Genomic DNA, 24643 nt, shown 5'->3' with positions numbered 1-24643 from the left:
GCAGCAGAATTTCGATGGCATTTTAGACACAGTCCATTAGGTCAATGTGGGCAGCCACAAACAATACTCAGCTATTATTGTTGAGGACTGAAGGACCTTCGTGGAGGCCTTTGTGCCTTTAACTTTGTTGATATGAACGTTGTGGCTTAGCCTTTGTCAGGCAGAGCTGTTAGGAGATTCACTTTCTGAGGTGGCCTGGCAGCATTAGAATCTGAAGGACCATTGCCAGGGAGCCTAGGAGTATTTATTTGGTGTACGCATCTGGGCATTTACACTGCACAAGAGTTAGTCATTTCTGAGGTCTGGTCCTCAATTCAGAGCTAGCAGAATGTAGTGCATAGTGGTGCTAGGTTTAGAGGGGGCTTGGGAAATGTTTTGGGAGGCCACTTCTTTATCAAGAGAAAAATGATTCGTTCACAAGCTGAGAGGATTTGTGAAGCAGCACGCTCAGAAAATGCAGGCTGCAATGAAGTAACAGCTGCCGTGCATTTACATGCCTTGCTTGTAAAGACTGCCGCTCTAGTCTAACATAACAGCAAAAATAAATACTAAATGGAATATATTAAAAATCCTTAATGATCATGGAAATTAAATTTCAGAATGTGATCTTACGTCCATCCCATCCTGCTTATAATTTTGGTTAAGAGTAATAACGATTTAGTCGGCATTTCTGGTTCAGTATCTTCCCCAACCCCTAAATATCTTCTGCATTTAACAAGCTTGGTAATGATACAAGCAGTCATTAGACTAACTGCTCTATTAGTCTTGCATCTCCCGGCAATATTGCACAGATTAGAAGGCACATGCTGCAAGTACATTTGAAGATCTCGGAGCACTATACAAATCTGAAGGAATGAATTCTGATAACCAATCTGGTTGCATATCATCAGGTTTATTATCATTTTATAAATGGGGAAGCTGACTCAGGAAGCCAATTGGGGTGCTGGGGGAGGAAGGGGAACCCAGATCTTTTGAATTCCAGCCCAATGCTTTAGCTACAAGACTATTCTTCTCTTCATAGTGGGCAGCTCATTTTGTCTGATGGTTAGCAAACAGGGCAGGGACCGTGACTCCTGGATACGATTAGCAGCTTTTTGCCTCCAATTTGTCTGGTGACCCCAAGCAAATGAGGTAACCACTCCAAACCTCTGTTCCTGTATGTATATCCTGAAGGTATTGGCCATATGAACAGATGGTGTGATACATAATGACTGTAAATTGCTGTGCATGTGCATAATATTGTGATGGCAAATCAGTGGAGAGGGTTGAAGGTAAAGTTCAATACAGCCTGTGGCCAGCTTCACTGAATAATTTCTCACAGCAAATCTATATTTTTGCACTGGTTTGTGAATTTAAAACTCAAACAGGCAATTCAAAATTTTGTGGAAGAACAATTTCATGTCACATCTTTTGTCCATCACTATTTGTAGCAATTACTTAGTTCTGTTTCCGTTCAGTACAAAGTCTCCCCAAGACATACTGTTCTTTGAGTGCCTTGTCCATTTGCTGTAGGTTGAGATACATTGACAAAGTTGTTAACTGACTATTTCTCTTAAAGAACTAATGGCACGGCTTATTTGACATGCCTCATAGTTAGCAGCAAATGTTCGCATCGAGCCTTGTTGGACCCTTGCCCAAATGAACCCATATGCTGTTGTTAATGTAAGTAATAATAGTGATGGGCTAGATCACTGAATTCCTCTTGGGATTGTCATCTGGGGTGCTTATCAAGCCACTGATGCCCACCTTACTGCCCGCTGGGCCAGAAGCTCTGGTCTCCGGCAGCCAAGACACAGAGTTGAGGTTACCACCCCCTTGCAGAGAAATGCAGACAATGAACCAGCCCAGCTCTGGGAGGACTCAGCTATCAGGCTGCTGACAGCACCCCAGGAATCCATCTCCCCAAAAGGACAATGCCCAGATAAATCTGTCTTACCCTGTGTAAAAGTTTTACATAGAGAAATCTCTTAAAGATATTTGCCCCCTTTATCAATGAAAGAAAGATATGCACAGTGGTTGCTTCCCTTCCCCCGGTAGCTATTATTTACACTGGGCTTTATAATAAACAAAACTGTTTTTATGAAGTATAAAAAGTGGGAATTAATGATTGCAAGTGAAAGCAGATCAAAATAAGTCATTAAGTTAAAATAAACACAAGACATCAACTCATTCTAATACACTAAGAAACTTATTACATGCAAATTCTTACACTAAACACTTGTGTTTATCTCCGGTAAAATGCTTCAAGCCAGATGGTCTCCCAAAAAAAGAACACGGGATAAGCAGCGATCGCAACCCCGCCTCCCAGCTGGGACTCCCAGGCTGGGAGGCGGGGCCACGATTGGCGCTGGGAGCCTGTGATTGCGCAGAAGCCTGGCGGGGGCAGGGCCGCCCACGTCAGGCTTCCATCCGGTGCCCAGCCAGAAAAATCAGAGGAAACTGGACACTGCATGTGTCCAGTATTGTCTGATTTTTTTTTACCGGGCAGAGGGCTCAAATACCGGACTGTCTGGTAGGATTCTGGACACCTGGCAACACTAGGGTTTGGGGTCACGGTAGGAACTTGCAAGCAGATTTATTTGGGAGGTACTAGATGAATGTTGAGTGAGGGCTTGGAGGGGATGGTGTTCTAGGATGTGAGTGTGAGATGATGGCATGGTAGCGTTAGGAACTGGGAGTCTGAATGGAAGTATAAGGAGCCTTTCTCTCATATTAACCACCCTCAGCTTCTATTACAGCAATATGCAATGTGATTAAACTCTTAGGTTTTATTTTCTGTATGGCTACGTCTAGGCTAGTGTGATTTTCCGCAAATGCTTTTAACGGAAAAGTTTTTCCGTTAAAAGCATTTGCGGAAAAGAGCATCTAGATTGGCACGGATGCTTTTGCGCGAAAGCACTTTTTGTGGAAAAGCGTCCGTGCCAATCTAGACGCGGTTTTGTGCAAGAAAGCCCCGATCACCATTTTCGCCATCGGGGCTTTTTTGCGCAAAATAGTTTTTAGGTGTCTACACTGGCCCTCTTGCGCAAATACATTTGCACAAGAGGGCTTTTTCCCCAAACGGGAGCAGCATAGTATTTGCGGAAGAACACTGACAATCTCACATTAGATCATCAGTGTTCTTGCACAAATTCAAGTGGCCAGTGTAGACAGCTGGCAAGTTTTTCCGCAAAAGCAACCACTTTTGAGGAAAAACTTGCCAGTCTAGATGCAGCTATGTGTATATCAAACTTGTTATAGTTATCCTCCAACCTGTCTAGCCAAATATTTTTCTATAGACCTCATCACTATAATATCCTAAATCAGGGGTGGGCAATCATTTTTGACGGGGGGAGGGGCTCTCTAAGATTTTGGAAAGTAGTTGAGGGCCGCATTCTACCATTATATTAATAAAGGAGATGCGGGGTCTGGGATAGAGGTTGGGTGCAGAAGGGAGCTTGGGGTAAGAGATTGGGGTGCAGAAGGGAGACTGGATTCTGGGAGGGAGTTTGGGTGAGTAAGGTAGTTGTGACCCAGGGCAGGGGACCAGGGGTGGATGAGAGTGCCGCGGGGCCCAGGGCAGTGCCGTGGGGCCCCGGGCAGCAAAATTGTGCGCCCCCCCCCTTTGACACAGCGCATGCGCCGTGGTGCCAAGGCGCATGTGCGCCCCCCCCCTTTGACACAGCGCATGCGCCGTGGTGCCAAGGCGTATGCGCGGGGCCTCGGGAAGCGCGGTACCCGGGGCAGCCGCCCCGCTAGCCCTGCCCTAAATCTGCCGCTGCAGGGGACTGGAATGCAGGGATTTGAGATGTGACTTAGGGTAGGAGGGGATTGTCATCTGGGGGAGGAGATTGGGGTGCTAGATCTGGGAGGACGTATGGGTGCAAAAGGGGGACAGAGGTGTTGGGTATGTTGAGGGGGGGCTGAGGGTTGTGGCAGGAAAGGGCTGAGGTGTCAGAAGCAGGCTGAGGCCAAGAGACTTAATTGTCAGCTGCCAAACCTGCCTGCCTGCCTGCCTGCCTGAAGAGGTTAAAACGTTTCCCAGCCAGCCTGCATGCCTCCTTGCCTAGCCATGTGCTTCATTGAATAACTGAGCTGAGGAAAGGGAGCGTGGTTCTTCTTGACTGCCTGTTATTCCAACAAGCAGGTCCTACTGTCTGGTTTCTGGCCAGAAACCAGCCAACGGGATTGTGCTGGGGGTGGGGCGGCTCCTGAAACTTCGCCCCTCCATTCCAGTTTTAAAACAGAAATGGAACCCTGCAACCGCATTTCTTCATGGCATGCGGGGCTGCAGGGCAAGCAGGGGAACTTAGGGTTCCTGCCCGGGGCTCCCTGATGCCTCTGTGGCTTGGATCCGGTGGCTTGGTGGACTTGATCCGGCTTGCAGGCCGTATTTTGCCCAGGCTTGTCCTAAATACTTATTTTTCCAGACACACATGTAGATATTGAAATTCCCATGTATCAATCAGTTAAGAAGGAAAAGGGAGGAACTTTATAGAAAAGAGTTGCATTATTCAATTTTATGGGGAGTAATTAGTAGTCCATTATTTTATTTTCTGGGTTGTAAAGCTATTGACAGTGTTTGGTGTTTTATAAAGTAAAAGTAACTTTTGTTTCTTAGGGATGTGCAAAGATTTTATCAGCCTCATCTGGAGCAGACAAGAGAAATAAATGATTCTAGAAGTTATCAAACTAGATATGAAAAAAAACATACTAGATGGTCTTTCTTCCTGTAAGCAGAGCATTGTTCCTGATGTTCTAGTCATATCTTATCTGAACTGAAAATTATAATAGTATTTGATTGTTTTATGACTGTGCCAATAGGATAGTGTCATTAACTGAATTATTCAACAGTTGGAGGGCAACTAATCCTGTTGTTGTCTTCTTTTTCTACCCTTTCTTTTTTTACGCTTTCAGTTTTTAGTAAAGTGATATCACTTGCTTTAAAAAATGTGAAATATTGTCTAAGCCCTAAGTAATAAGCCAAATTATTTTAGTGAAATTAAAATTGTATATGTAAGAAGTGCAAATAAATCTACAAACTGGGAAGTTTTCTTCCATGATCATTCATGTTATGTGGCATGTTTGTCATATTGGGCCCAGTACTGCATTCTTTATGTGCACAAAATTTCTCCTGAAACCAGTAGGAGTTTGGTGGGTGCATGGACTGCAGAATCAGACTTGTTGTGGTGGTTTTATCTCTCTTATTTCATGACTGATCAGTTTTGGATCTGGGCCAAAACGAACTTTTACCCCAGGTTGCGTCTAGATTGGCATGATTTTCTGGAAATGATTTTAACGGAAAACTTTTCCGTTAAAAGCATTTTCAGAACAGAGTGTCTAGATTGGCATGGACGCTTTTCTGCAAAAGCACTTTTTGCGGAAAAGCGTCCGTGCCAATCTAGATGCGCTTTTCCCCAAAAAAGCCCCGATCGCCATTTTCGCGATCGGGGCTTTTTTGCAGAAAACAAATCTGAGCTGTCTACACTGGCTCTTTTGCGCAAAAGCTTTGCGCAAAAAGGACTTTTGCCTGAACGGGAGAAGAATAATATTTCTGCAAGAAGCACTGATTTCTTACAGTAGGAAGTCAGTGCTTTTGCGGAAATTCAAGTGACCAGTGTAGATAGCTGCAAGCTTTTCCGGAAAAGCGGCTGATTTTCCGGAAAGACTGGCCAGTCTAGACACAGCCCCATTGTTTTTCAGTAATAAAATTACTCCAGTTTCTTGTTCTGTTGCCTCTTGAAGGAAACGAAGCTTCTCCAGCATTTCATCAAATTCTTTTCAAATGAATAAAATCATGCATCGTAAAAGAAAATAAACTTCAAATTATTCAATGAGCACTTTCTGTTGCAGTGAAATTGCACCATAAATTCATTGCCAACTGCAATGTACTACACTGGGTTGTGCAACCCAGAGGATGCTTTCAAGTTTAATTACAATCATTGTACTTTTGTTTCCTTTGCCAGCTGGTGATGGAGTTCTGTGGTGCTGGCTCTGTCACCGATCTGATCAAAAACACAAAAGGGAACACTTTGAAGGAGGAGTGGATTGCATACATCTGCAGGGAGATTTTACGGGTACGTGTCCAAAGTGAGCTTCTATGATTCTGAATGTCAATCACCAAATGCAATGTTTGAGGTTGGGCTTAGAGAAGAGGTAAATCTTACGGGACTGCACATCAGGCCGTATGGCTAATATACTGGCATAAGCTAATGCTTCTTATGTGCCTATAGGTTTGAACAATTCATGTGCGTATCTTATGCATAATAAATAAGTGCTAGTTAATGCCCCCAAGCTCTTTTAGTTTTTGGACTTTTAACTCTGTTTTTCCTTCAACAAAATCTTAATTTTCTTTCATATGAAATAGGTGCAAAAATATATTTGTTAGAATCCCATTTTCAATTAACAGAAAGAAAAGGCAAATACAGACTGCAGAAGGAATCGGTGTTTTAAAAAGACGTTTTATTAAATGCCGACTCAAATGGCACATTTTTATTTTTCAATTTGACTGGTGTCACTGCTTAAGTGAGGGTGTTGAACTTTTGTACCCCTGAGATATGGGTCTGATTTAGGGTTGGTAGGCATCAGAGGTTGTTTTTTTTTTAACCAGAAAGCCCAATCAAAAAGAGACCCTGGCAGCTCTGGTCAGCACTGCTGCCCACGCCATTAAAAGTGAAGCTGGTAGCACAACGGCGACCCAGGGATAAGACAGGCTGTCTACTTGTGTGGCTCCTGGAAGTGGCCACCAGGTCCACGAAGCTCCTAGGCATAGGGAGACTTCATCCACATGCTGCCCTCTGATGCACAGGTGCTGTCCCTCAGGTCCTATTGGGTGCAGTTCCTGGCCAATGAAAGCTCCAGAGCCAGCACTAGGGGGTGCAAGGAATACACAGAGCACTGGTTCCACAGCTCCCATTGGCCAGGAACTGCAAACAGTGGGAACTGAAGTGGCAGCGAGGGCAGCTTATGGATAGAGCCTCCCTGCACCTCGGGGCTATCGGGACCTGGCATCTATTTCCTGGGAGCCACAGTAAGCACTGCTGGAACCCTCCTCTTTCAATCCCCTCCCATACCCCAATCCTTTACCCCCAATCCAGAATGCCCTCCCACACTGAAACTCTCCCAGTGCCCACACCCCTCTCCCACCTACAGCCCATCCCTTGCCCAAACCTGGAGCCACCTCCTGTATTCCAAGCCATTCATTCCCAGCCCCACTCCAGAGCCCTCACCCAGATAATAAGTTTTGTTTTTAAATCCATCATACATATGTTGTGGGGATCCCGGATTGTACATGGTAGATTTAAACAACAGCCCTCTGAATGAGTACCAAAAACCTGAGGAAGAAGGAGGATATAAAATGCTCACAAAGTTCCATTTGCTGTCCAGTGGTGACAAAGCACTTGTTTATTTACAACACATGCAACTTTGTGCACCACCACCACCAAATTTGATGAGCAAAATAACAAGTTTTGTAGCTAATCAGCAGTTGTAGTGACATTTCCTTCCGTCTCAGAAAACCTCCAGTTACACAAAATATATGAACTGTGGTCAGCCGGTTTTGTAAAACAGCCCTGTTCGTGAGATAGAATCTAAACACTGGGTCATGATCTAGAGTTGCCATCAGGTATGAAGGCTCAATATCTGGTTGTGCAATGCGTAGCTGCAGCGGAGCACCTCTTTTGAAATGTTTCCTTGCATCATTGTATAATGTTGTCGTATCCTGGTCTCCAGCACCACCTGTGGGTCGTCTGCTTCTTGCTTGGTCTTCCATGGCTCGGCCCTCCAGCCAAGTTTCATAAAGGTCAAATCCCTTCTGGGGTAACTGAAAGGTCTACATGAAAATCCAAACACATTTGAGTAACTCTTCTGTTACCTTGGGATACTGAAATCCTCTGCTTCCCCATATGCCCTGTCTGAGGGCTTCCTCCCATAGGATCCTACTCTCCTCTCGGTCTCTCTGTAGGCCCCAACTTGCCCCACACCAGCTTCCAGGAGCCTTGAGTGCTCTATGCAGGCCTACTTCCATAGGAGAGTCTTCCCTTCTGGTCAGCCTCTTCCAGGATCTTGCCTCTTTCCGGGGCCTGCTACAGGGATCAGTTCTCTGTCTCTGGCCCTTCCCAGAAAATGAGAGGAAGCGTCCTACCTCCTCTTCCCAGAGTCTTCTCCCTTCAACTGAGCTCAGCTCTGTGTAAATCAGGGGTGGGGAACCTAAGGTCCAGGGAGCTGGATGCGGCCCCGGGTTGCCTGGATCTGGCCCCTGAGGCTTAGGGCCTACCCCAGCATTGGGGAGCCTGCATGGTACTCTAGCTCCTCTGTCTCTGCTGCCTCCCCACAGTCCCCAGACCTGAACTGATTTTTCTGTAGGTCATCAGCCCCTGACCTAAAAATGTTTCTCCACCCCTGGTTTAAGTAGTCCTCTGCAGGCCAGCTTCCACGAGCCCCTGGGCAAAGTGGGCGCAGAGCGTCTCTGCGCACCCAAAGGAGCAAGGCCTCAGGAGGAGTGGTGGGGCTAGGCAGCCAGTCCTTATAGCCTCCCAGAACATGCAGCACGGTACTTTGATTGAAAAGACTCAGAGTTCCAGCTGCTGCCACTGCTGTAGTAGAGTGAGTGCAGCCTAGAGCCCTGGGCCTCTTTGAATCCAGGCAACAGCCTCCTTTTTTCCCCCCACCCACTTGTCAGTGGACTTGAGGGCTGGCCAGCCTGGGACACTGGTCTGCTGTTTCTGTAGAGCTGAGGGGAGGAGAGTCAGTGCCTGAAGGTTTAAGAAAGTGGCGAAACAGCCTGAGCCAGAAGAGGCAGTTTCTCCATTGTTGCATCTATGCTTAAGAAGGCAAAAAGGAACAGCTGGGACATATCTAGTTCTTTGTCTCTGCACTCCCAGTCAGAAAGGAATTGGACTGAGCCAGTTTTTTCTTTCCTTCTTTGTATTGTAGCAGTGCCATTGTGCTAGGTTATAAAACAAAAAGATAGTCACTGCCCCAAAGAACTTACAGTGTATGTAACAATTTACAGTATCCCCATTCTTCTTTCAGGATTCTTCTATCCTTCACTCAGAAAACAGATTTCCCTTTAGTTTGGGGGGGTGGAGGGGAAACACCCCAACATGGTAGAAATAGTGCCTTTTCATTCCATCTTTAAATAAACCAATGGGTTTAAAGTACAGCTGGGGATGAGGGTTGAGGAGAAGGTTAGGGTTGCCAGGTGTCTGGTATTGAACCAGACAGTTTGGTATTTTCACCTCCTGTCCGGTAAAAAAAATTCAGAAAATACTGGACACCTAAAATGTCTGGTACTTTCTGATTTTTTCCCCGGACAGGAGGCGAAAGTCCTGGGCTGTCCGGCTTAATACGGAGGCAGCCTGGTGACCCTAGTGCTTACTGGGTTCCGCAGAGGAGCTATCCAGCCCCATGCAGGAAGGCAAGATGGTGGGCGGCCACCAGTAGCCTGTTTGAGCCAAAAAGCCTCACGACGTATTCACACATTTTTTAAAGGGGCACTGTTTTTGCGGATTTTTTTTTTTTTAAGTAACAACTCTCGGGGTCCTTTTTTTTTGCCTTCGGTATTTTTTCTGAAACTATCCAGCAACCCTAGAGGGTCCAAAACGGAGAACTAGTTTTACAAAGCACAGAAAAGTTTGAGTGATTGGTTATATTGAAAAGTGCCATTCGTAAGTGTTTAACGTTGTTACTCTTTTATACTTTGTTACACAATTCAAGATATATAGTACTCACAAATAAAATCTGGCTTGTTGCATATTTATACACTGTACAGCAAAAGAAACTTTGGTCCATATACAAATTATTTTTATTTTAAGTCTTCTAGGTATATTTTTAAAGATTCATATATACATTTATATCGTTTGTGGAAAATCAGCAAGGTGTCTTGTTAGACAGATTTTCTAGTCTGCCCTTTCTTTGGTTTGAGAATACAGATAATAGTAGTCCTTATAGTTCTTTAGTTAATTAGCAATTAAAATAATTCCAGGCCTAGATGCATTTCAAATTAATTCATTCCAATCACTGATAGAATGTAGAAACATATGATCTGTGAGAGCGTGAAGATAGGAGGGTCTGGCATCACAGGGGTTAAACAAAGCCTTTTGGCCCAGCTAGCCCTGTCCTGCATTAAATGTAGCCAATGCCAGGCCTGGAGGGAGGATAAAAGGAAGGAGACTGACTCAGTGAGGGCCTGACCAGCAAGGAGACGTGAGTGCAGATCTGCAGGACATGAACCAAAGCCTGTCCCCTTGGCCAGCCACAGGAGCAAGTAAGCCTCAAACCCCACCCACCTGGGACAAAGGGGGGAACCTACTAGAAACCCTAACCAATGGACAGATCTGAACTCTTGGGGCCATGCCCCATCTCAAGGACTGTACTAATATAGTGGGCTGCAGTTCCTAGGCCTGGGGCACCAGTAGCAGGATTCTGCACCCCTTTTCTGCCAGCTAATTCCGTGACCTAACCACTAGGCCACCCCACTGCCTAGGAGCAACTGGTCACATGATCATATACTGAAAATGCTATATAACATTGCACATCCTTAAAGATGCTTATCTTGTCTCTGTAATCAATGGGAACTAATAAATATTATTTCAGACTGAAGGTTTGATGTTATTTTATAACCCTTAGGGCTTGAGCATACATAGCTGAGTGGAAGCTTTGCATTTCCTTGGATGCACATAGGATCAAGTAGCTAAAGACTAAAGCTGGAATAATTCAGTGAAGAATTGGAATGCAAGGCTTCTGGATCTCTCTAGAAATCTTCTTTGTAGTAGTCCTGAAGTAACAAGCATAAAATGATTAACAACAACCAGAAGTGATAGCAGAAATTATTTTCTTTTAAAAATGAATATTTAATATGAAATGAAAACCGAAACAAAATGAGTTTTAAAGTAATCCATATTGTACTACACTAGCAATATACATGGCTATTACTTTTAAACTCTGAAACCATAAACATGAAATAAAAATGCAGGTTGCAAGAAGAAATTAAAGAACTACAGTAATAAAAAGGCACAATGGAAAGCTAATTTACCCCCAGCCTTCAAGAGAGACTTTTAATGTGAGCTATGTCTCTGTTAGGAATATGTGAAACTTCTAGTATCTGTATTTTTAATAGAAGTTTTTAATGAATGTGAATACTATTTATGGGGCCAATATAACATGAGATCTGGTATTTCAATTCCTGGTTGATAGAAATACTGAAAGAAGACCAAATTTTCTGTTTCAGCTACTCAAATGGCTCCCTATGGCAAAAAAGCACTTGAAAAAACATTACTAAACAATACTGAGGTATTTGGGTTAATATTGGTTTCTGAAGAAACTGAATGCTCAGTTGTGAAACCTTATTGAATTTACTCACCATGTAAAGCACTGAGTACCCCGATGTGGAATGTAGGCCATTTTGTACGTATGACAGAGTGTTTAAGGTGATTTAATTCCAACATAAATCTCCCATTTTTGGTGGATAATTAGTATGCTGATGGCAAAATGGGAAGTGGTATAAAATAATACTCTTTACATTTCATTTCAGTTGACCTTGTTTATTCACTGAATTTTCTAGGGTTTGAGTCATCTACATCAGCATAAAGTAATTCATCGAGACATCAAGGGACAGAATGTTTTGCTGACAGAAAATGCAGAAGTTAAACTGGGTAAGAATGGAATAGAATTTGTGCCAAGTGTAAGGAAAGTGTGGGTGAGTTAGGCTGGGTAGATGAAATGAAACCAGTAGAGAAGGAGTAACTGACTTGCCTTCTTGGGGAATGAGGACAGATCAGGTATGGTCTATGCTTATTATTTTGTGCTAGACTCGTTAAAATACATGTGGATTTAACTAAATACTGTGACAGGTTGGATCACTGGGGTCCCCTGAGAATGGTCACCTAGTGTGCTCGTCATGCCACTGTGCCTGCCAACCTGTCCTGTGGAATACCCTACTACTCTGTCCTACTGGGCCAGAAGCTCTGGTCTCACACAGCCAAGGCACAGAGTTGGGGTAACAATCTCTCAACAGAGCAACACAGACATTGAACCGGCTCAGCTCTGGAAGGGCTCAGCTATATAAGGCTGCTGACAGCACCCAGGAAAACAGCCCACTCCCCCCTCCCCCAGAGGACCAGAACCCCAAATAAATCCATCTTATTCAGTATAAAAGTTTTACGCAGAGAAAGCTTATAAGTCTGTCCTCTATCAGAGATAGGCAGAGTGGATTGCTCTCCCCAGGTCCCTCCCCTGTTAAAAATTATTTACACTGGGCTTGATAATAAACAAAAGTGTTTTTGTAAAGTATACAAAACAGATTTAAATGATTACAAGTGAAAACGGACTGATCAAAATATGTTTCTAAACCAAAATAAACAAAACACACCAGCTAATCCTAATACACTAAGAAACTCGTTATGTGCAATTTCTTACCTTAACAGTTGTTCTAATTATTTTTCACAAGCTAGGCAGCCTTCTAGCTTGGGCCCAGTCCTGTCCCCTGTTTCCAGCAGGCATCTTGGGTGTACAAGAGGAATCTTTTGGCATCTGGTTACTCCCTATATTGTTGGTTCCCCCATTTATATCCCTTTTGCCCAAGATGGGAATTCTTTGTGCTCGGTTTCAATTTTTCTCACCTTGAGTGGAAATGTACAAGATACAAAATGAGTTCCAGTATCAGGTGGCCTGGCCACATGTCTTGGTAGGACAAACCAGTTTAGGCTTACAGGAAAAACAAACCCATTCACAGATTGTTGACTTGATCACACAGTCACTGAGCTCCTAAAATATCACTAATGGCTTTTACTAGAATATTTGGTCTAATAAAACAGGTTCCCACTTAATATTTCTAACTTCATATTAGGGTTGTTAAATTTAGTTTAATCAAGCAATCAACTAGTTGATAGATTTTCCATTGACTAGTCAATTAGTGGATAAGCAGAGGAGCTGCAGCAGTGTTAGCAGGGAGCTAACCCTGCTGCAGCTCTGCCTTTTAAGTGTATTAAGAGTGGGCAGCATTCAAAAGGCTGAAGCACAGGAGGGGTGACCCTGCACGAGCTGGGACAGCTGATTCCCCATTTGTGTTGGGTCCCCCCACTGCGCACCAGCCTTAAATGTAAAAAGACTGGAGCACAGTGGGGAGATCTGGCGCAAGCTGGGAATCAGCTGTCCTGGCTTGTGCTTCCTTCCCCCCTGCTACGTGGCTCCCTTCCCCCCCATCGTGGCTCCCTTCCCCCGCTACATTTTTGATTTTTAAATATATTTAGAGCCAGTAGGCTCTTAATATGTTGAAAAAGCAGATGTTCAGTGTATGGGACTGGGCATGAGCTGGGAATCTTCTGATTCCCGGCTTGTGCCCGGGCCCTGCTACCTCCCTGCTTCCACCCCATCCCCCAGCGCAGAGCCTCTGAGAGGCAGCAAGGGGGAAAGTGACTAGTCGAGAGACTATCCGACTATCTGCTAAGCTTTTGCTTATCGGGTAGTTGATTACTCCACTAGTTGCTTACATCCCTACTTCATATACAAGAAATATGCATACACGCAAATAGGATATATACATTCGGTGAATTACTACTTTTAAAATGACCTGGCTCATGATGTACTTCACATAAAGCATCTTTGAGTTATGCATATTCATATTCATAAGCCAATTTTCATAAAGCATGAGGCGGGACTGTGACAAATACCATGCACTAAACTATCATCAGATGATAGCTGATATCCAAATGTAAAAAAATTCACACGTACTGACATTTCCTGGGTTCACCATCATAGTTGGACCTGCAAATTGGGTAGATGTGCAGCCATATGTGGATTTACACATTCATGATAACTTTGTATATTGGCTGAAACTCTGAATGTTGAAAATTCATTAATGCATGTTTCTACTATGGCCCTATTTGATCTCCTTCAGATTTAAACTGAAAGAATTCCATCTCAACTGCACGTTGGTGCCCGGAACAATCAAAATCACAGTTTTACATTGCATTGTGGTGGTCTTTATGGTGCTGTGATCAATGCACTTGAGAGAACCTCAGTCAGAGCAATTATTGTGCATTCCCTTTCCAGCATCCCAGATACCTTCACCATCCTTCATTCCTCCCAAGCCCGACAACACATTAATGAAGAGTAAAATATAGCAGACAGCGTACAGTTAGTCATGGAAAGCTTGAGGCTCAGTTGTCCAGTACCAGCATAGTCAAGGTGCAGAAGGGCTGCTTGAACTTGCACCACTGATGTAGTGTTGTAGGCTGTCTCCGGGATCTCACGCAAGTGGAGGATTGGGTGGAGAGCCTCATTCAGTCATTTCCCTGTGTACCAGAAAAGGTGGCTCTAGCTCAGGGCACAGAACAGCTGACTGATGAAGGTTCCCCTTTCAAGGGGAAATTTGCCAACCATTTTAAGTTACATGGTGCAAAGTGAACTTGGTAAACCAGAGAGTTCAACTAGAGTATTGAGCACTTTCCCTAACATTTCCCTACAGTCCTTTGTCCTTAGCCTTTAGTTCTCTATGGCTGTGTCCAGACTCAGGGGTTTTTTCGAAAAAAGTAGCCTTTTTTCGAAAAAACTTCCCCTGCGTCTAGACTGCAGCCGCGTTCTTTCGAAATTAAATCGAAAGAACGCGGCTTTTCTTTCGATGGCGGTAAACCTCATTTCACAAGGAAGAACGCCTTCTTTCGAAAGTTCCTCTTTCGAAAGAAGGCGTTCTTGAATGTAAATAGGGCTTCTTCGAAAGAGAGCATCCAGACTCACTGGGTGCTTTCTTTAAAAAAAGCAAGCCGCTTTTTCGAAAGTTCCACGTGCAGTCTAGACGCTCTCTTTCGAAAGAGGCTCTTTCGAAAGTATCTTTCGAAAGAGGCTTGCAGTCTAGACATAGCCTATGTTTATTGTATTTATGCCATTTCCAGGAACAGCATTTCCAGAAAATGATGCTTTTAAGTAGTTATGAGTTTTCCTCACATGTAGAATAGGACAGAATGAAGGCTCTGGTTTGTTTCTGTTCCTAACCCTCATCTCCATTTGTCATGAGATAAAGGTAAAGTCATGATCTCTTTTCACTCCACTCCAGTAATGAGGAGCATGTGCATTGTTCCCAGCAATACAAAGAAATCAAATGGCCAATCCATCCCTTTTAGGATTCCACGGAAATCAGGAAAGTTCAGTCAGAGATGACTTTTACCCAGTATATCTGTTTTCTGAAAATCAATAATAATCAGTCTTTATGAACTTAATATGACTTTATTCTTTTTCATCTTCATATGTTACAGCTGAAAAATATCATTCAGTTATGTCTCGGCCTTACTTGTGATCATTTGGTATTTTTTGGTACACAGTGGATTTTGGTGTTAGCGCTCAGCTCGACAGAACAGTAGGCAGAAGAAACACCTTCATTGGAACTCCTTATTGGATGGCCCCTGAGGTTATTGCCTGTGATGAAAATCCTGATGCCACTTATGACTTCAAGGTACCTAATCAAGCATCATTGTGTTGATTTACATGTTTCTACAAATATAATATTCATGAGGTCTAAAAAATATTCATGAAGGTGTCTGAGTTAGTCAAGTTAAAACAAGCAAAAAGATTCTGAAGGAATTTATCTCAGATTAGATTTTTTTAAATCCACATGGTCACTGTTTGAATTTAAAATTCTGATCATAAACATATGAAGAGGATACTCGATCTGATCTTAAATGTTATGTCCAAATCATAAACATGATTAACATTCAGAATTTTGGCAAAGGATTTGGCAATAGTTTAAAATTTGTAAGTGCGCAATAAAGCACAGAAAAGTTCTCTCCTGCATTGCAGCAGTCAGATTCAAGATGTTAGTCTGTAATAAATGGGAATCCTTGTTGTGCTGTTTAAGGATTAAAGATTATCATGAAAGGTCTTTCTTGATTCTGAGTGTGGCATTAAGGACTTCCTTGTGTTGTCCTGTTTAGTGCAGTATATTCTTAATACTATCCTGTCAAGGGAAGAAGAGCTGAAATAATACCTTCAAGTTTGCATGTCTAATTGGCAGTAACACAGAGGTCTTATGGTTGTTGCATATTTAGAAATGTGTGGGACCATCCCAGTTATCATTGATCCATGTTATGTTCTGCTTTCCAATTTTATCTGAGGAGTAATGACCATATAACATCATGTCTAACATGAAGGGGAAAGGAGTCCAGGAGAGCTGGCAGTATTTTAAAGAAGCCTTATTAAAGGCACAGGAAGAAGCCATCCCAAATGAACAGTAAGAAAAGCAAATATAGTAGGCGACCAGATTGGCTTACCGAGGAAATCCTTGGTGATCATAAACACAAAAAGGAAGCCTACAAGAAGTGGAAACTTGGACAGATGACTAGGGAGGAGTCTAAATATATTGCTCCAGAATTCAGGGGAGTTATCAGGATGGCGAAAGCACAATTGGAATTGCAGCTAGCAAGGGATGTGAAGGGTAACAAGAAAGGTTTTAACAGGCATGTTAGCAATAAGAGGGTGATCAGAGAGAGTGTGGGGCCCTTATTGGATGAAGGAGGTAACCTAGTGACAGATTATGTGAGAAAAGCTGACTTACTCAATGCTTTCTTTACCTCTGTCTTCACAGACAGGGTCAGCTCCCAGACTACTGCACTAGGCAACTCAGTATGGAAAGGAGGTAGGCAGCCCTTGGTGGAGAAAGAACAGGTTAAGAACTGTTTAGAAAAGCTAGACATACACAAATCCATGGGTCCAGATTTAATGCATCCGAGGATACTGAGGGAGTTGACAAATGTCATTGCAGAGCCTTTGGGCATTAAAAAAAAATTATCTTTGAAAACTCATGGAGATTGGGAGAGATCCCAGATTATTGGAAAAAGGCAAATGTAGTGCCCATCTTTTAAAAAGGGAAGAAGGACAATCCAAGGACCTACAGACCAGTCAGCTTTACCTTAGTCCCCAGAAAAATCATGGAGGGGATCCTCAAGGAATCCATTCTGAAGCACTTGGAAGAGTGGAAAGTGATCAGGAATAGTCAACATGGATTCACCAAGAGCAAGTCATGCCTGACCAATCTGATTAGCTTCTATGATGAGGTAATTGGCTGTGTGGATATGGGAAAATCAGTGGATGTGATATACCTTGACTTTAGAAAGCTTTTGATACCGTCTCCCACAATATTCTTGCCAGCAAGTTAAGGAAGTATGGATTGGATAAATGGACTGTAAGATGGATAGAAAGCTGGCTAGACTGTCAGGCCCAACAGGTAGTGATTAACGGCTCGATGTCAGGTTGGCGGTTAATTTCTAGTGAAGTGCCCCAAGGGTCGGTTCTAGGGCCAGTTTTGTTCATCTGTATTAATGACCTGGATGAGGGGATAGATTGCACCCTCAACAAGTTTGTGGATGACCCTAAGCTAGGGGGAGAGGTAGATATGTTGGAGGGCAGAGATAGGGTCCAGACAGACCTAGACAGATTAGAGGATTGGGCCAAAAGAAAGCTGATGAGGTTCAGCAAGGACAAGTGCAGAGTCCCGCACTTGGGACAAAAGAGTCCCAAGCATTGTTACAGGCTGGGGACTGAATGGCTAAGTAGCAGTTCTGCAGAAAAGGACCTGGGGATTACAGTGGATGAGAAGCTGGAGATGAGTCAACAGTGTGTCCTTGTAGCCAAGAAGGCTAATGGCATATTAGGTTGCATTAGAAGGAGCATTGCCAGAAGATCTAGAGAAGTGATTATTCCCCTTTATTCAACTTTGGTGAGGCCACATCTGGAGTATTGCATCCAGTTCTGGGCACCAGTAGAGAAAGGATGTGGACACATTAGAGAGGGTCCAGTGGAGGATAACCAAAATAATTAGGTGGCTGAAGCACATGACCTATGAGGAGAGGCTGAGGGATTTGGGCTTATTTCGTCTGCAGAAGAGAAGAGTGAAGGGGGATTTGATAGCAGCCTTCAACTTCCTGAAGGAAGGTTCCAAAGAGGATGAAAGGATCCGTCAGTAGTAACGGATGGCAGAACTAGGAGCAATGGTCTCAAGTTACAGTGGGGAAGGTCTAGGTTGGATATTAGGAAAAACTATTTCACTAGGAGGGTGGTGAAGTACTGAATGGGTCACCTAGAGAGGTGGTGGAATCTTCATCCCTAGAGGTTTTTAAATCTCAGTTTGACAAAGCCCTGGTTGGGTTGATTTAGTTGGGATTGGTCCTGCTTTGGGCAGGGGGCTGGGCTTGATGACCTCCTGAGGTCTCTTCTAGACCTATGAGTCTATGTTTCTATGTCAGTGCCTGTGACGTTGTCATGAGGATGCAACATTGTCATTGCCCAGGCCTAGATCATGTATCAAGTGAAAAGCAGGAATAGAAGCCAGGAATTATGACTCCCAGTTATACTTAAACCTCCATATTCTGGGTGTCCCTAATCTGGGAACTGCTGTGCACTGCTGCTCACCTTCTCCCCAGACTGAGGGAATGGCAGTGTGCAGAGCCACTTCCCATAAGGCTTTTCCTCACCGCTCCCATAGTGACAGTGGGGAGTGCCTCAGAGCAGCGGGGAGTGCAGATACACGTGTGCTTCCAGGAGCTGGAGAGCAAGTAAGTGCCCCACCCTAACACCGTCATGCCCAGACCCCGCGGAACCCTCCCTGGCCTCGCAAAATCTTTAATTCATCATATCCTGGTTCCCAAGATTGCAGGATTAAATTGGTTCAAGTGCAGGTAAGATTGGGACTTCTGTACTCTACTCCTAACTCTGTCTTGCTTTAACTGTAGGCAAGTCACCTCGGCCAAAGACTCCAAAAGAGTCCACTAATTCTGGGTGTCTTTTTTTGTATATCTAGCTTGGGATGTTCCGGGCCTGATTTTTAGTAGTGCTGGTTATCTAGTGCTGCAGTGCATACTCCTCCCCTCTGAAAACCAGTCCTTCCACAATGAATAGACAGTTTAAGTTGAAACATTGCTGTGCATTTGCCCATTTCTCATCCTATGAGGGCGTTGTGCAAAATGGTGTTTGAAAAGCACTGTTGGGTCCTTTGAGGCAAGGATTTATAGAAGACTAGCCACATATTAGCAATACAACTTCACCATGTGATGATGCAAATAGGGTTACCAAATGGCTTGAAAAAAATACCGGACACATTTGATCTCAGATCGGGGATGGAGGGGACTGGCCGGGAGGGGAGCAAGTCTGGCCGGGAGGGAATTTGGGGGAGTGGGGCTGGCCGGGAGAGATGGGGGGGGAACCAGCTGGTGGGAATCAGGGCTCGCTAGGAGGGGATTGGAGGAGTGGGGCTGACCAGGGAAGGAGTCGGGGGGGTGGGGTGGAACCGGCTGGCAGGGAGTAGGGATGGCCCAGGTGCACACAGATCCCACGGTGCTGCCTGTCCCGCACACAGTCCTGGCAGGGTGCACGGGTGAGTACGGCCCCGGGGATTCCATCCCGCCCCCGCCCCCTCCTCTACTGCATACTTGTATACTGCCTGGCTAGTAGACACGCTCACACAGCGGTAGCGCGTCTACCAGCCAGGCAGTACGCAACTACGTACTGATACAAAGCCCACGGGTAAGTGGAGAACATGGAGACCTGGGAGATAGGTTGGAAATAGGAGGGAGTGTGGGCTATAATGGCAGAGAGGCAAGGGTCAATGGGAGGCAAGATCAAATCAGTATCTTAGATACCTGTATACAAATGCGAGAAGTATGGGTAATAAGCAGGAAGAACTGGAAGTGCTAATAAATAAGTACAATTATGACATTGTTGGCATCACAGAAACTTGGTGGGATATACACATGATTGGAATGTTTGTATGGAAGGGTACAGCTTGCTCAGGAAGGACAGACGGGAAAAAGGGAGGAGGTGTTGCCTTATATACTAAAAATGAACACACTTGGAGTGAGGTGGAGATGGACATGGGAGACGGAAGTGTTAAGAGTCTCTGGGTTAGGCTAAAAGTGGTTAAAAACAAGGGTGATGTCATGCTAGGAGTCTACTACTGGCCACCTATCCAGGTGGAAGAAGTGGATGAGGCTTTTTTTTAAACAACTAACAATATCATCCAAAGCCCAAGATTTGGTGGTGATGGGGGACTTCAACTATCCAGACATATGTTGGGAAAATAACACAGTGGGGCACAGACTATCCAATAAGTTCTTGGACTACATTGGAGAAAACTTTTTATTTCAGAAGGTTGAAAAAGCTACCGGGGGAAAGCTGTTCTAGATTTGATCCTAACAAATAGGGAGGAACTGGTTGAGAATTTGAAAGTGGAAGGCAGCTTGGGTGAAAATGATCATGAAATCATAGAGTTCAGAATTCTAAGGAAGGGTAGAATAGAGAACAGCAAAATAGAGACAATGGATTTCAGGAAGGAGGATTTTGGTAAGCTCAGAGAGTTGATAGGTAAGGTCCAATGGGAATCAAGACTAAGGGGAAAAACAACTGTGAAGAGTTGGCAGTTTTTCAAAGGGACATTATTAAGGGCGTCGGAAAGATAAAAAATATGGCAAAAGCCCGCTTTAGTTTAACCACGAGATCTTGCATGATCTAAAAATAAAAAGGAGGCATATAAAAAATGGAAAGTAGGACCAATTACAAAGGATGAATATAGGCAAACAACACAAGAATGCAGGTGCAAGATTAGAAAGGCAAAGGCACAAAATGAGCTCAAATTAACTATGGGAATAAAGGGAAACAAGAAGACTTTTTATAAATACATTAGAAGCAAGAGGGAGACCAAGGACAGGGTAGGCCCACTGGTCAGTGAGGAGGCAGAAACAATAACAGGAAACTTGGAAATGGCAGAAATGCTTAATGACTTCTTTGTTTTGGTCTTCACCGAGAGGCCTGAAGGAATGCCTAACATAGTGAATGCTAGTGGGAAGGGGGTAGGTTTAGAAGATAAAATAAAAAGAAGAAGAAGTTAAAAATCGCCTAGAAAAGTTAGATGCCTGCAAGTCACCAGGGCCTGATGAAATGCATCCTAGAATACTCAAAGAGCTGATAGAGGAGGTATCTGAGCCTCTAGCTATCATCTTTGGAAAATCAGGGGAGACGGGAAAGATTTCAGAAGACTGGAAAAGGGCAAATATCTATAAATAAGGAAACAAGAACAACTCAGGAAACTACAGACCAGTTAGTTTAACTTCCGTGCCAGGGAAGATAATGGAGCAAGTAATTAAGGAAATCATCTGTAAACACTTGGAAGGTGGCAAGGTGATAGGGAACAGCCAGCATGGATTTGTAAAGAACAAATCATGTCAAACCAATCTGATAGCTTTTTTTGATAGGATAATGAGTCTTGTGGATAAGGGAGAAGCGGTGGATGTGGTATACCTAGACTTTAGTAAGGCGTTTGATATGGTCTCTCATGATATTCTTATCAATAAACTAGGTAAATATAACTTAGATGGGGCTACTATAAGGTGGGTGCATAACTGGCTGGATAACCGTACTCAGAGAGTAGTTATTAATGGTTCACAATCCTGCTGGAAAGGTATAACAAATGGGGTTCTGCAGAGGTTTGTTTTGGGACTGGGTCTGTTCAATATCTTCATCAACAATTTAGATATTGGCATAGAAAGTACGCCTATTAAGTTCGCAGATGATACCAAGCTGGGAGGGGTTGCGACTAATCTGGAGGATAGGGTAATAATTCAAAATGATCTGGACAAATTGGAGAAATGGTCTGAGGTAAACTGGATGAAGTTTAATAAAGACAAATGCAAAGTGCTCCACTTAGGAAGGAACAATCAGTTTCACACATACAGAATGGGAAGTGACTGTCTAGGAAGGAGTACGGCAGAAAGGGATGTAGGAGTTATAGTGGACCACAAGCTGAATATGAGTCAGCAGTGTGATGCTGTTGCTAAAAAAGCAAACATGATTCTGGGATTCATTAACAGGTGTGTTGTGAGCAAGACACAAGAAGTCATTCTTCCGCTCTACTCTGCGCTGGTTAGGCCTCAGTTGGAGTATTGTGTCCAGTTCAAGAAAGATATGGAGAAATTGGAGAGAGTCCAGAGAACAGCAACAAGAATGATTAAAGGTCTAGAGAACATAACCTATGAAGGAAGGCTGAAGGAATTGGGTTTGTTTAGTTTAAAAAAGAGAAGACTGAGGGGGGACAAGATAGCAGTTTTCAGGTATCTAAAAGGGTGTCATAAGGAGGAGGGAGAAAACTTGTTCATCTTGTCTCTGAGGATAGAACAAGAAGCAATGGGCTTAAACTACAGCAAGGGAGGTTTAGGTTGGACATTAGGGTAGTCAAACACTGGAATAAATTTCCCAGGGAAGTTGTGGAATCCCCATCTCTGGAGATATTTAAGAGTAGGTTAGATAAATGTCTATCAGGGATGGCCCAGACAGTATTTGGTCCTGCCATGAGGGCAGGGGACTGGACTCGATGACCTCTTGAGGTCCCTTTCAGTCCTAGGATTTTAGGAATCTATGATATTTATGATAATAATAAAAAGTTAATTAGAAAATACTGGACATTTATATGTCTGGTATTTTCTCAGTTTGTTTCCCGGACAGAAAGCTCAAATATCAGAGTGTCTGGTTCAAACCGGACACCTGGCAACCCTAGATGCAAACACTCCACCATTGTTACTCAGCATTATAGAGGCAATTGCCCTTTCCCAGTGAATAGACAAAATATACTTGAAGGAGGGCCCCAAAATGTTCCCGTATATTTTGTCCATTGAACATTTTGGGGCCCTCATTCAAGTATATTTTGTCTGTTAAGATATGTTAGTAAGCAACTTAACAGATTGTTTTCTTGAGAGCAGCTGCCCAACATAAGAATTCATCCTAAGGGTTATTTAAATTGTTAATGATATGCATATGTGCAAATAGTTAATCCTCTTTGCTTAACCACTGTGACATGCATTTGTTTAAGAGCTCAATAGTCTCTTTTATAGTAGGGATCATTTAGGGAGCTTTATTATCTGTAACCCACATTAACTACTGTATGGTGTGTCTCTGCCACAGGTATTTTAATTCATATTACAAAACTTTAGGGGCATTTGCAATGTTTCTTTATTGAGTACATATAGAGTCTGCCAACTGAGTGCCAAATTCCAAAGCAGATTGAGCTAATTACTGGATTCCCCACTCCTGTTGTTGGTCTTCCTTTGTGGGTGTACATAAAGTCTGCAGAATGCTGCTTCTGAGGCAGAACTAAAAGCTTCATGGTTCATAGGCTGCACGTGAAGCAAGGAGGAGCAGTGGCAAGCTCGCCTGAAGGAGCTTGCCCCAGATGGGCCATTCTTTACACATCTTACACTAAGGAACTGGCTTACAGGGAGTGACTGCTGAATAGCATGGATTCAGTTTCATAGATGTTGGCTGGGGGAAATGTAAATTATACTTCCCTATGCCCCAGAGGGTATTCACAAGAGGGCAGGTGGTGCTGCCCTCACCCTCTCTCAGGCGTTTCCACTCTGGGGGATCAGCTTTGACCAGCACTTAAAAGATGTGTCTCAAAAAAAGAGGTTTCAGGAAGGATTTGAGAATTAGAATTTCCTCTGGAGTCACCCCTTCCAGCTAGCACAGCTCCTCCATTGCAAATCCTCACCAAGACTTTCCGGCTCACGTACCCTGTGGGTTTCCATCTGCTGAGTATATCCTTAGGGTAGTAAGCCTGTGGTTCACCTGTTCGCCTAATTCTTCCTCTTGAGATGTTCTTTGATCTTTTTCTTGCTAGCACTAGATAGATTTCTTGTTAAGTTGCATATTCTAAATACAGTTTAGAGAGGCTTACAACCCAAAAAGGAGTCAGTGACTGGAAAGAGTGCTTGTCATTCTTTGATATTGTTAAAAATCCTGCCTTTAAATCTTCATGGACTGCATTTTTTCCCCTCAAAAATCCCCGATGTTTTCCTCCTTCCAAAATAGCAAGGATACTTAATATGCAGTGGAATAGTGAGCAGGAGCTAGGATCAGAATTCCCCTATTGTCCTCAAGGATCACATGCTAGATGGTTTTTGTCTCTGAAGCTGGCATTGGCTGTTTGTAGCTATAAAACAAAAGGCTGATTGCTGCTGACATGCCAAACTGTGGTGTGTTTTCAGAGTTTATTGTAATCTGGCAGGCACTGGCTCTGGCTCAGGTCTCAGGTTCACCTCATTCCAGCTGATGCTCCCGCTTTGAAGTGGAGAGAAAAATGCAAATGACCATTAAAAAGGATGCAAATCAGATCCTATCAGCTATGGTCAAATGGCTTGAGATAACAAATATAAAAGACTGGAATTAGTGGATAAAAAAGGAACCTCCACAGACTTAATCCTGGGGGGAGAGGGGAAATCTGCAAATCTGCTTCTGATCTTACTGTTTTCTTAGGCAAAGAGAGTTTGACTGTGTAATGTACAGAAAGATACAACAAATCCCTCACAAAAATAAACCACATCACAGAAAGTGAACACAAAACCCACATTGTTTGAGGTTTGTTTGTTTGTTTGGTTTTTTTTGTAGAGGTTTCTTCTTTGTTGACAGAAATCTTGTAAATATGTTTAAAATCAAAGGAAACAGATATTGCTTCCTCTACTAAAACGAGATTATTGTAGATGTACTAGTGTGCTTTCTCTTTGGCAAGTGGGCTGCAAAGCTTTTCTAATTAAAGAAAAAAAAAATTTAAAATCCAAATCGATATAAAATTCATGTTTCGTGCTGTGTTTTTCATTCCTTTTTAAGCCCACAGAGGTGATAATCCCTTTCTATA

At 43.5% G+C, this 24643-nt stretch overlaps 1 protein-coding gene across 11 annotated transcripts in view; it reads left to right on the top strand.

The window, feature by feature from the left end:
- The window catches only part of TNIK (TRAF2 and NCK interacting kinase), a 352035-nt gene that overhangs the window by 212098 nt on the left and 115294 nt on the right, over positions 1–24643 (top strand). For all 11 annotated transcript variants that reach the window (XM_075937944.1, XM_075937946.1, XM_075937945.1 and 8 more), the window contains exons 5-7: positions 5946–6056; positions 11543–11633; positions 15297–15427. In XM_075937944.1, coding sequence (XP_075794059.1) covers positions 5946–6056; positions 11543–11633; positions 15297–15427 — 333 coding nt within the window. The remainder of the gene's footprint in view (positions 1–5945; positions 6057–11542; positions 11634–15296; positions 15428–24643) is intronic.

Source organism: Pelodiscus sinensis, chromosome 10 (assembly GCF_049634645.1).
Source record: "Pelodiscus sinensis isolate JC-2024 chromosome 10, ASM4963464v1, whole genome shotgun sequence".
NCBI classification, from domain to species: Eukaryota; Metazoa; Chordata; order Testudines; family Trionychidae; genus Pelodiscus; species Pelodiscus sinensis.
Note: the sequence above shows the minus strand (reverse complement) of the source record. Positions and strands in the feature narration are given on the sequence as shown.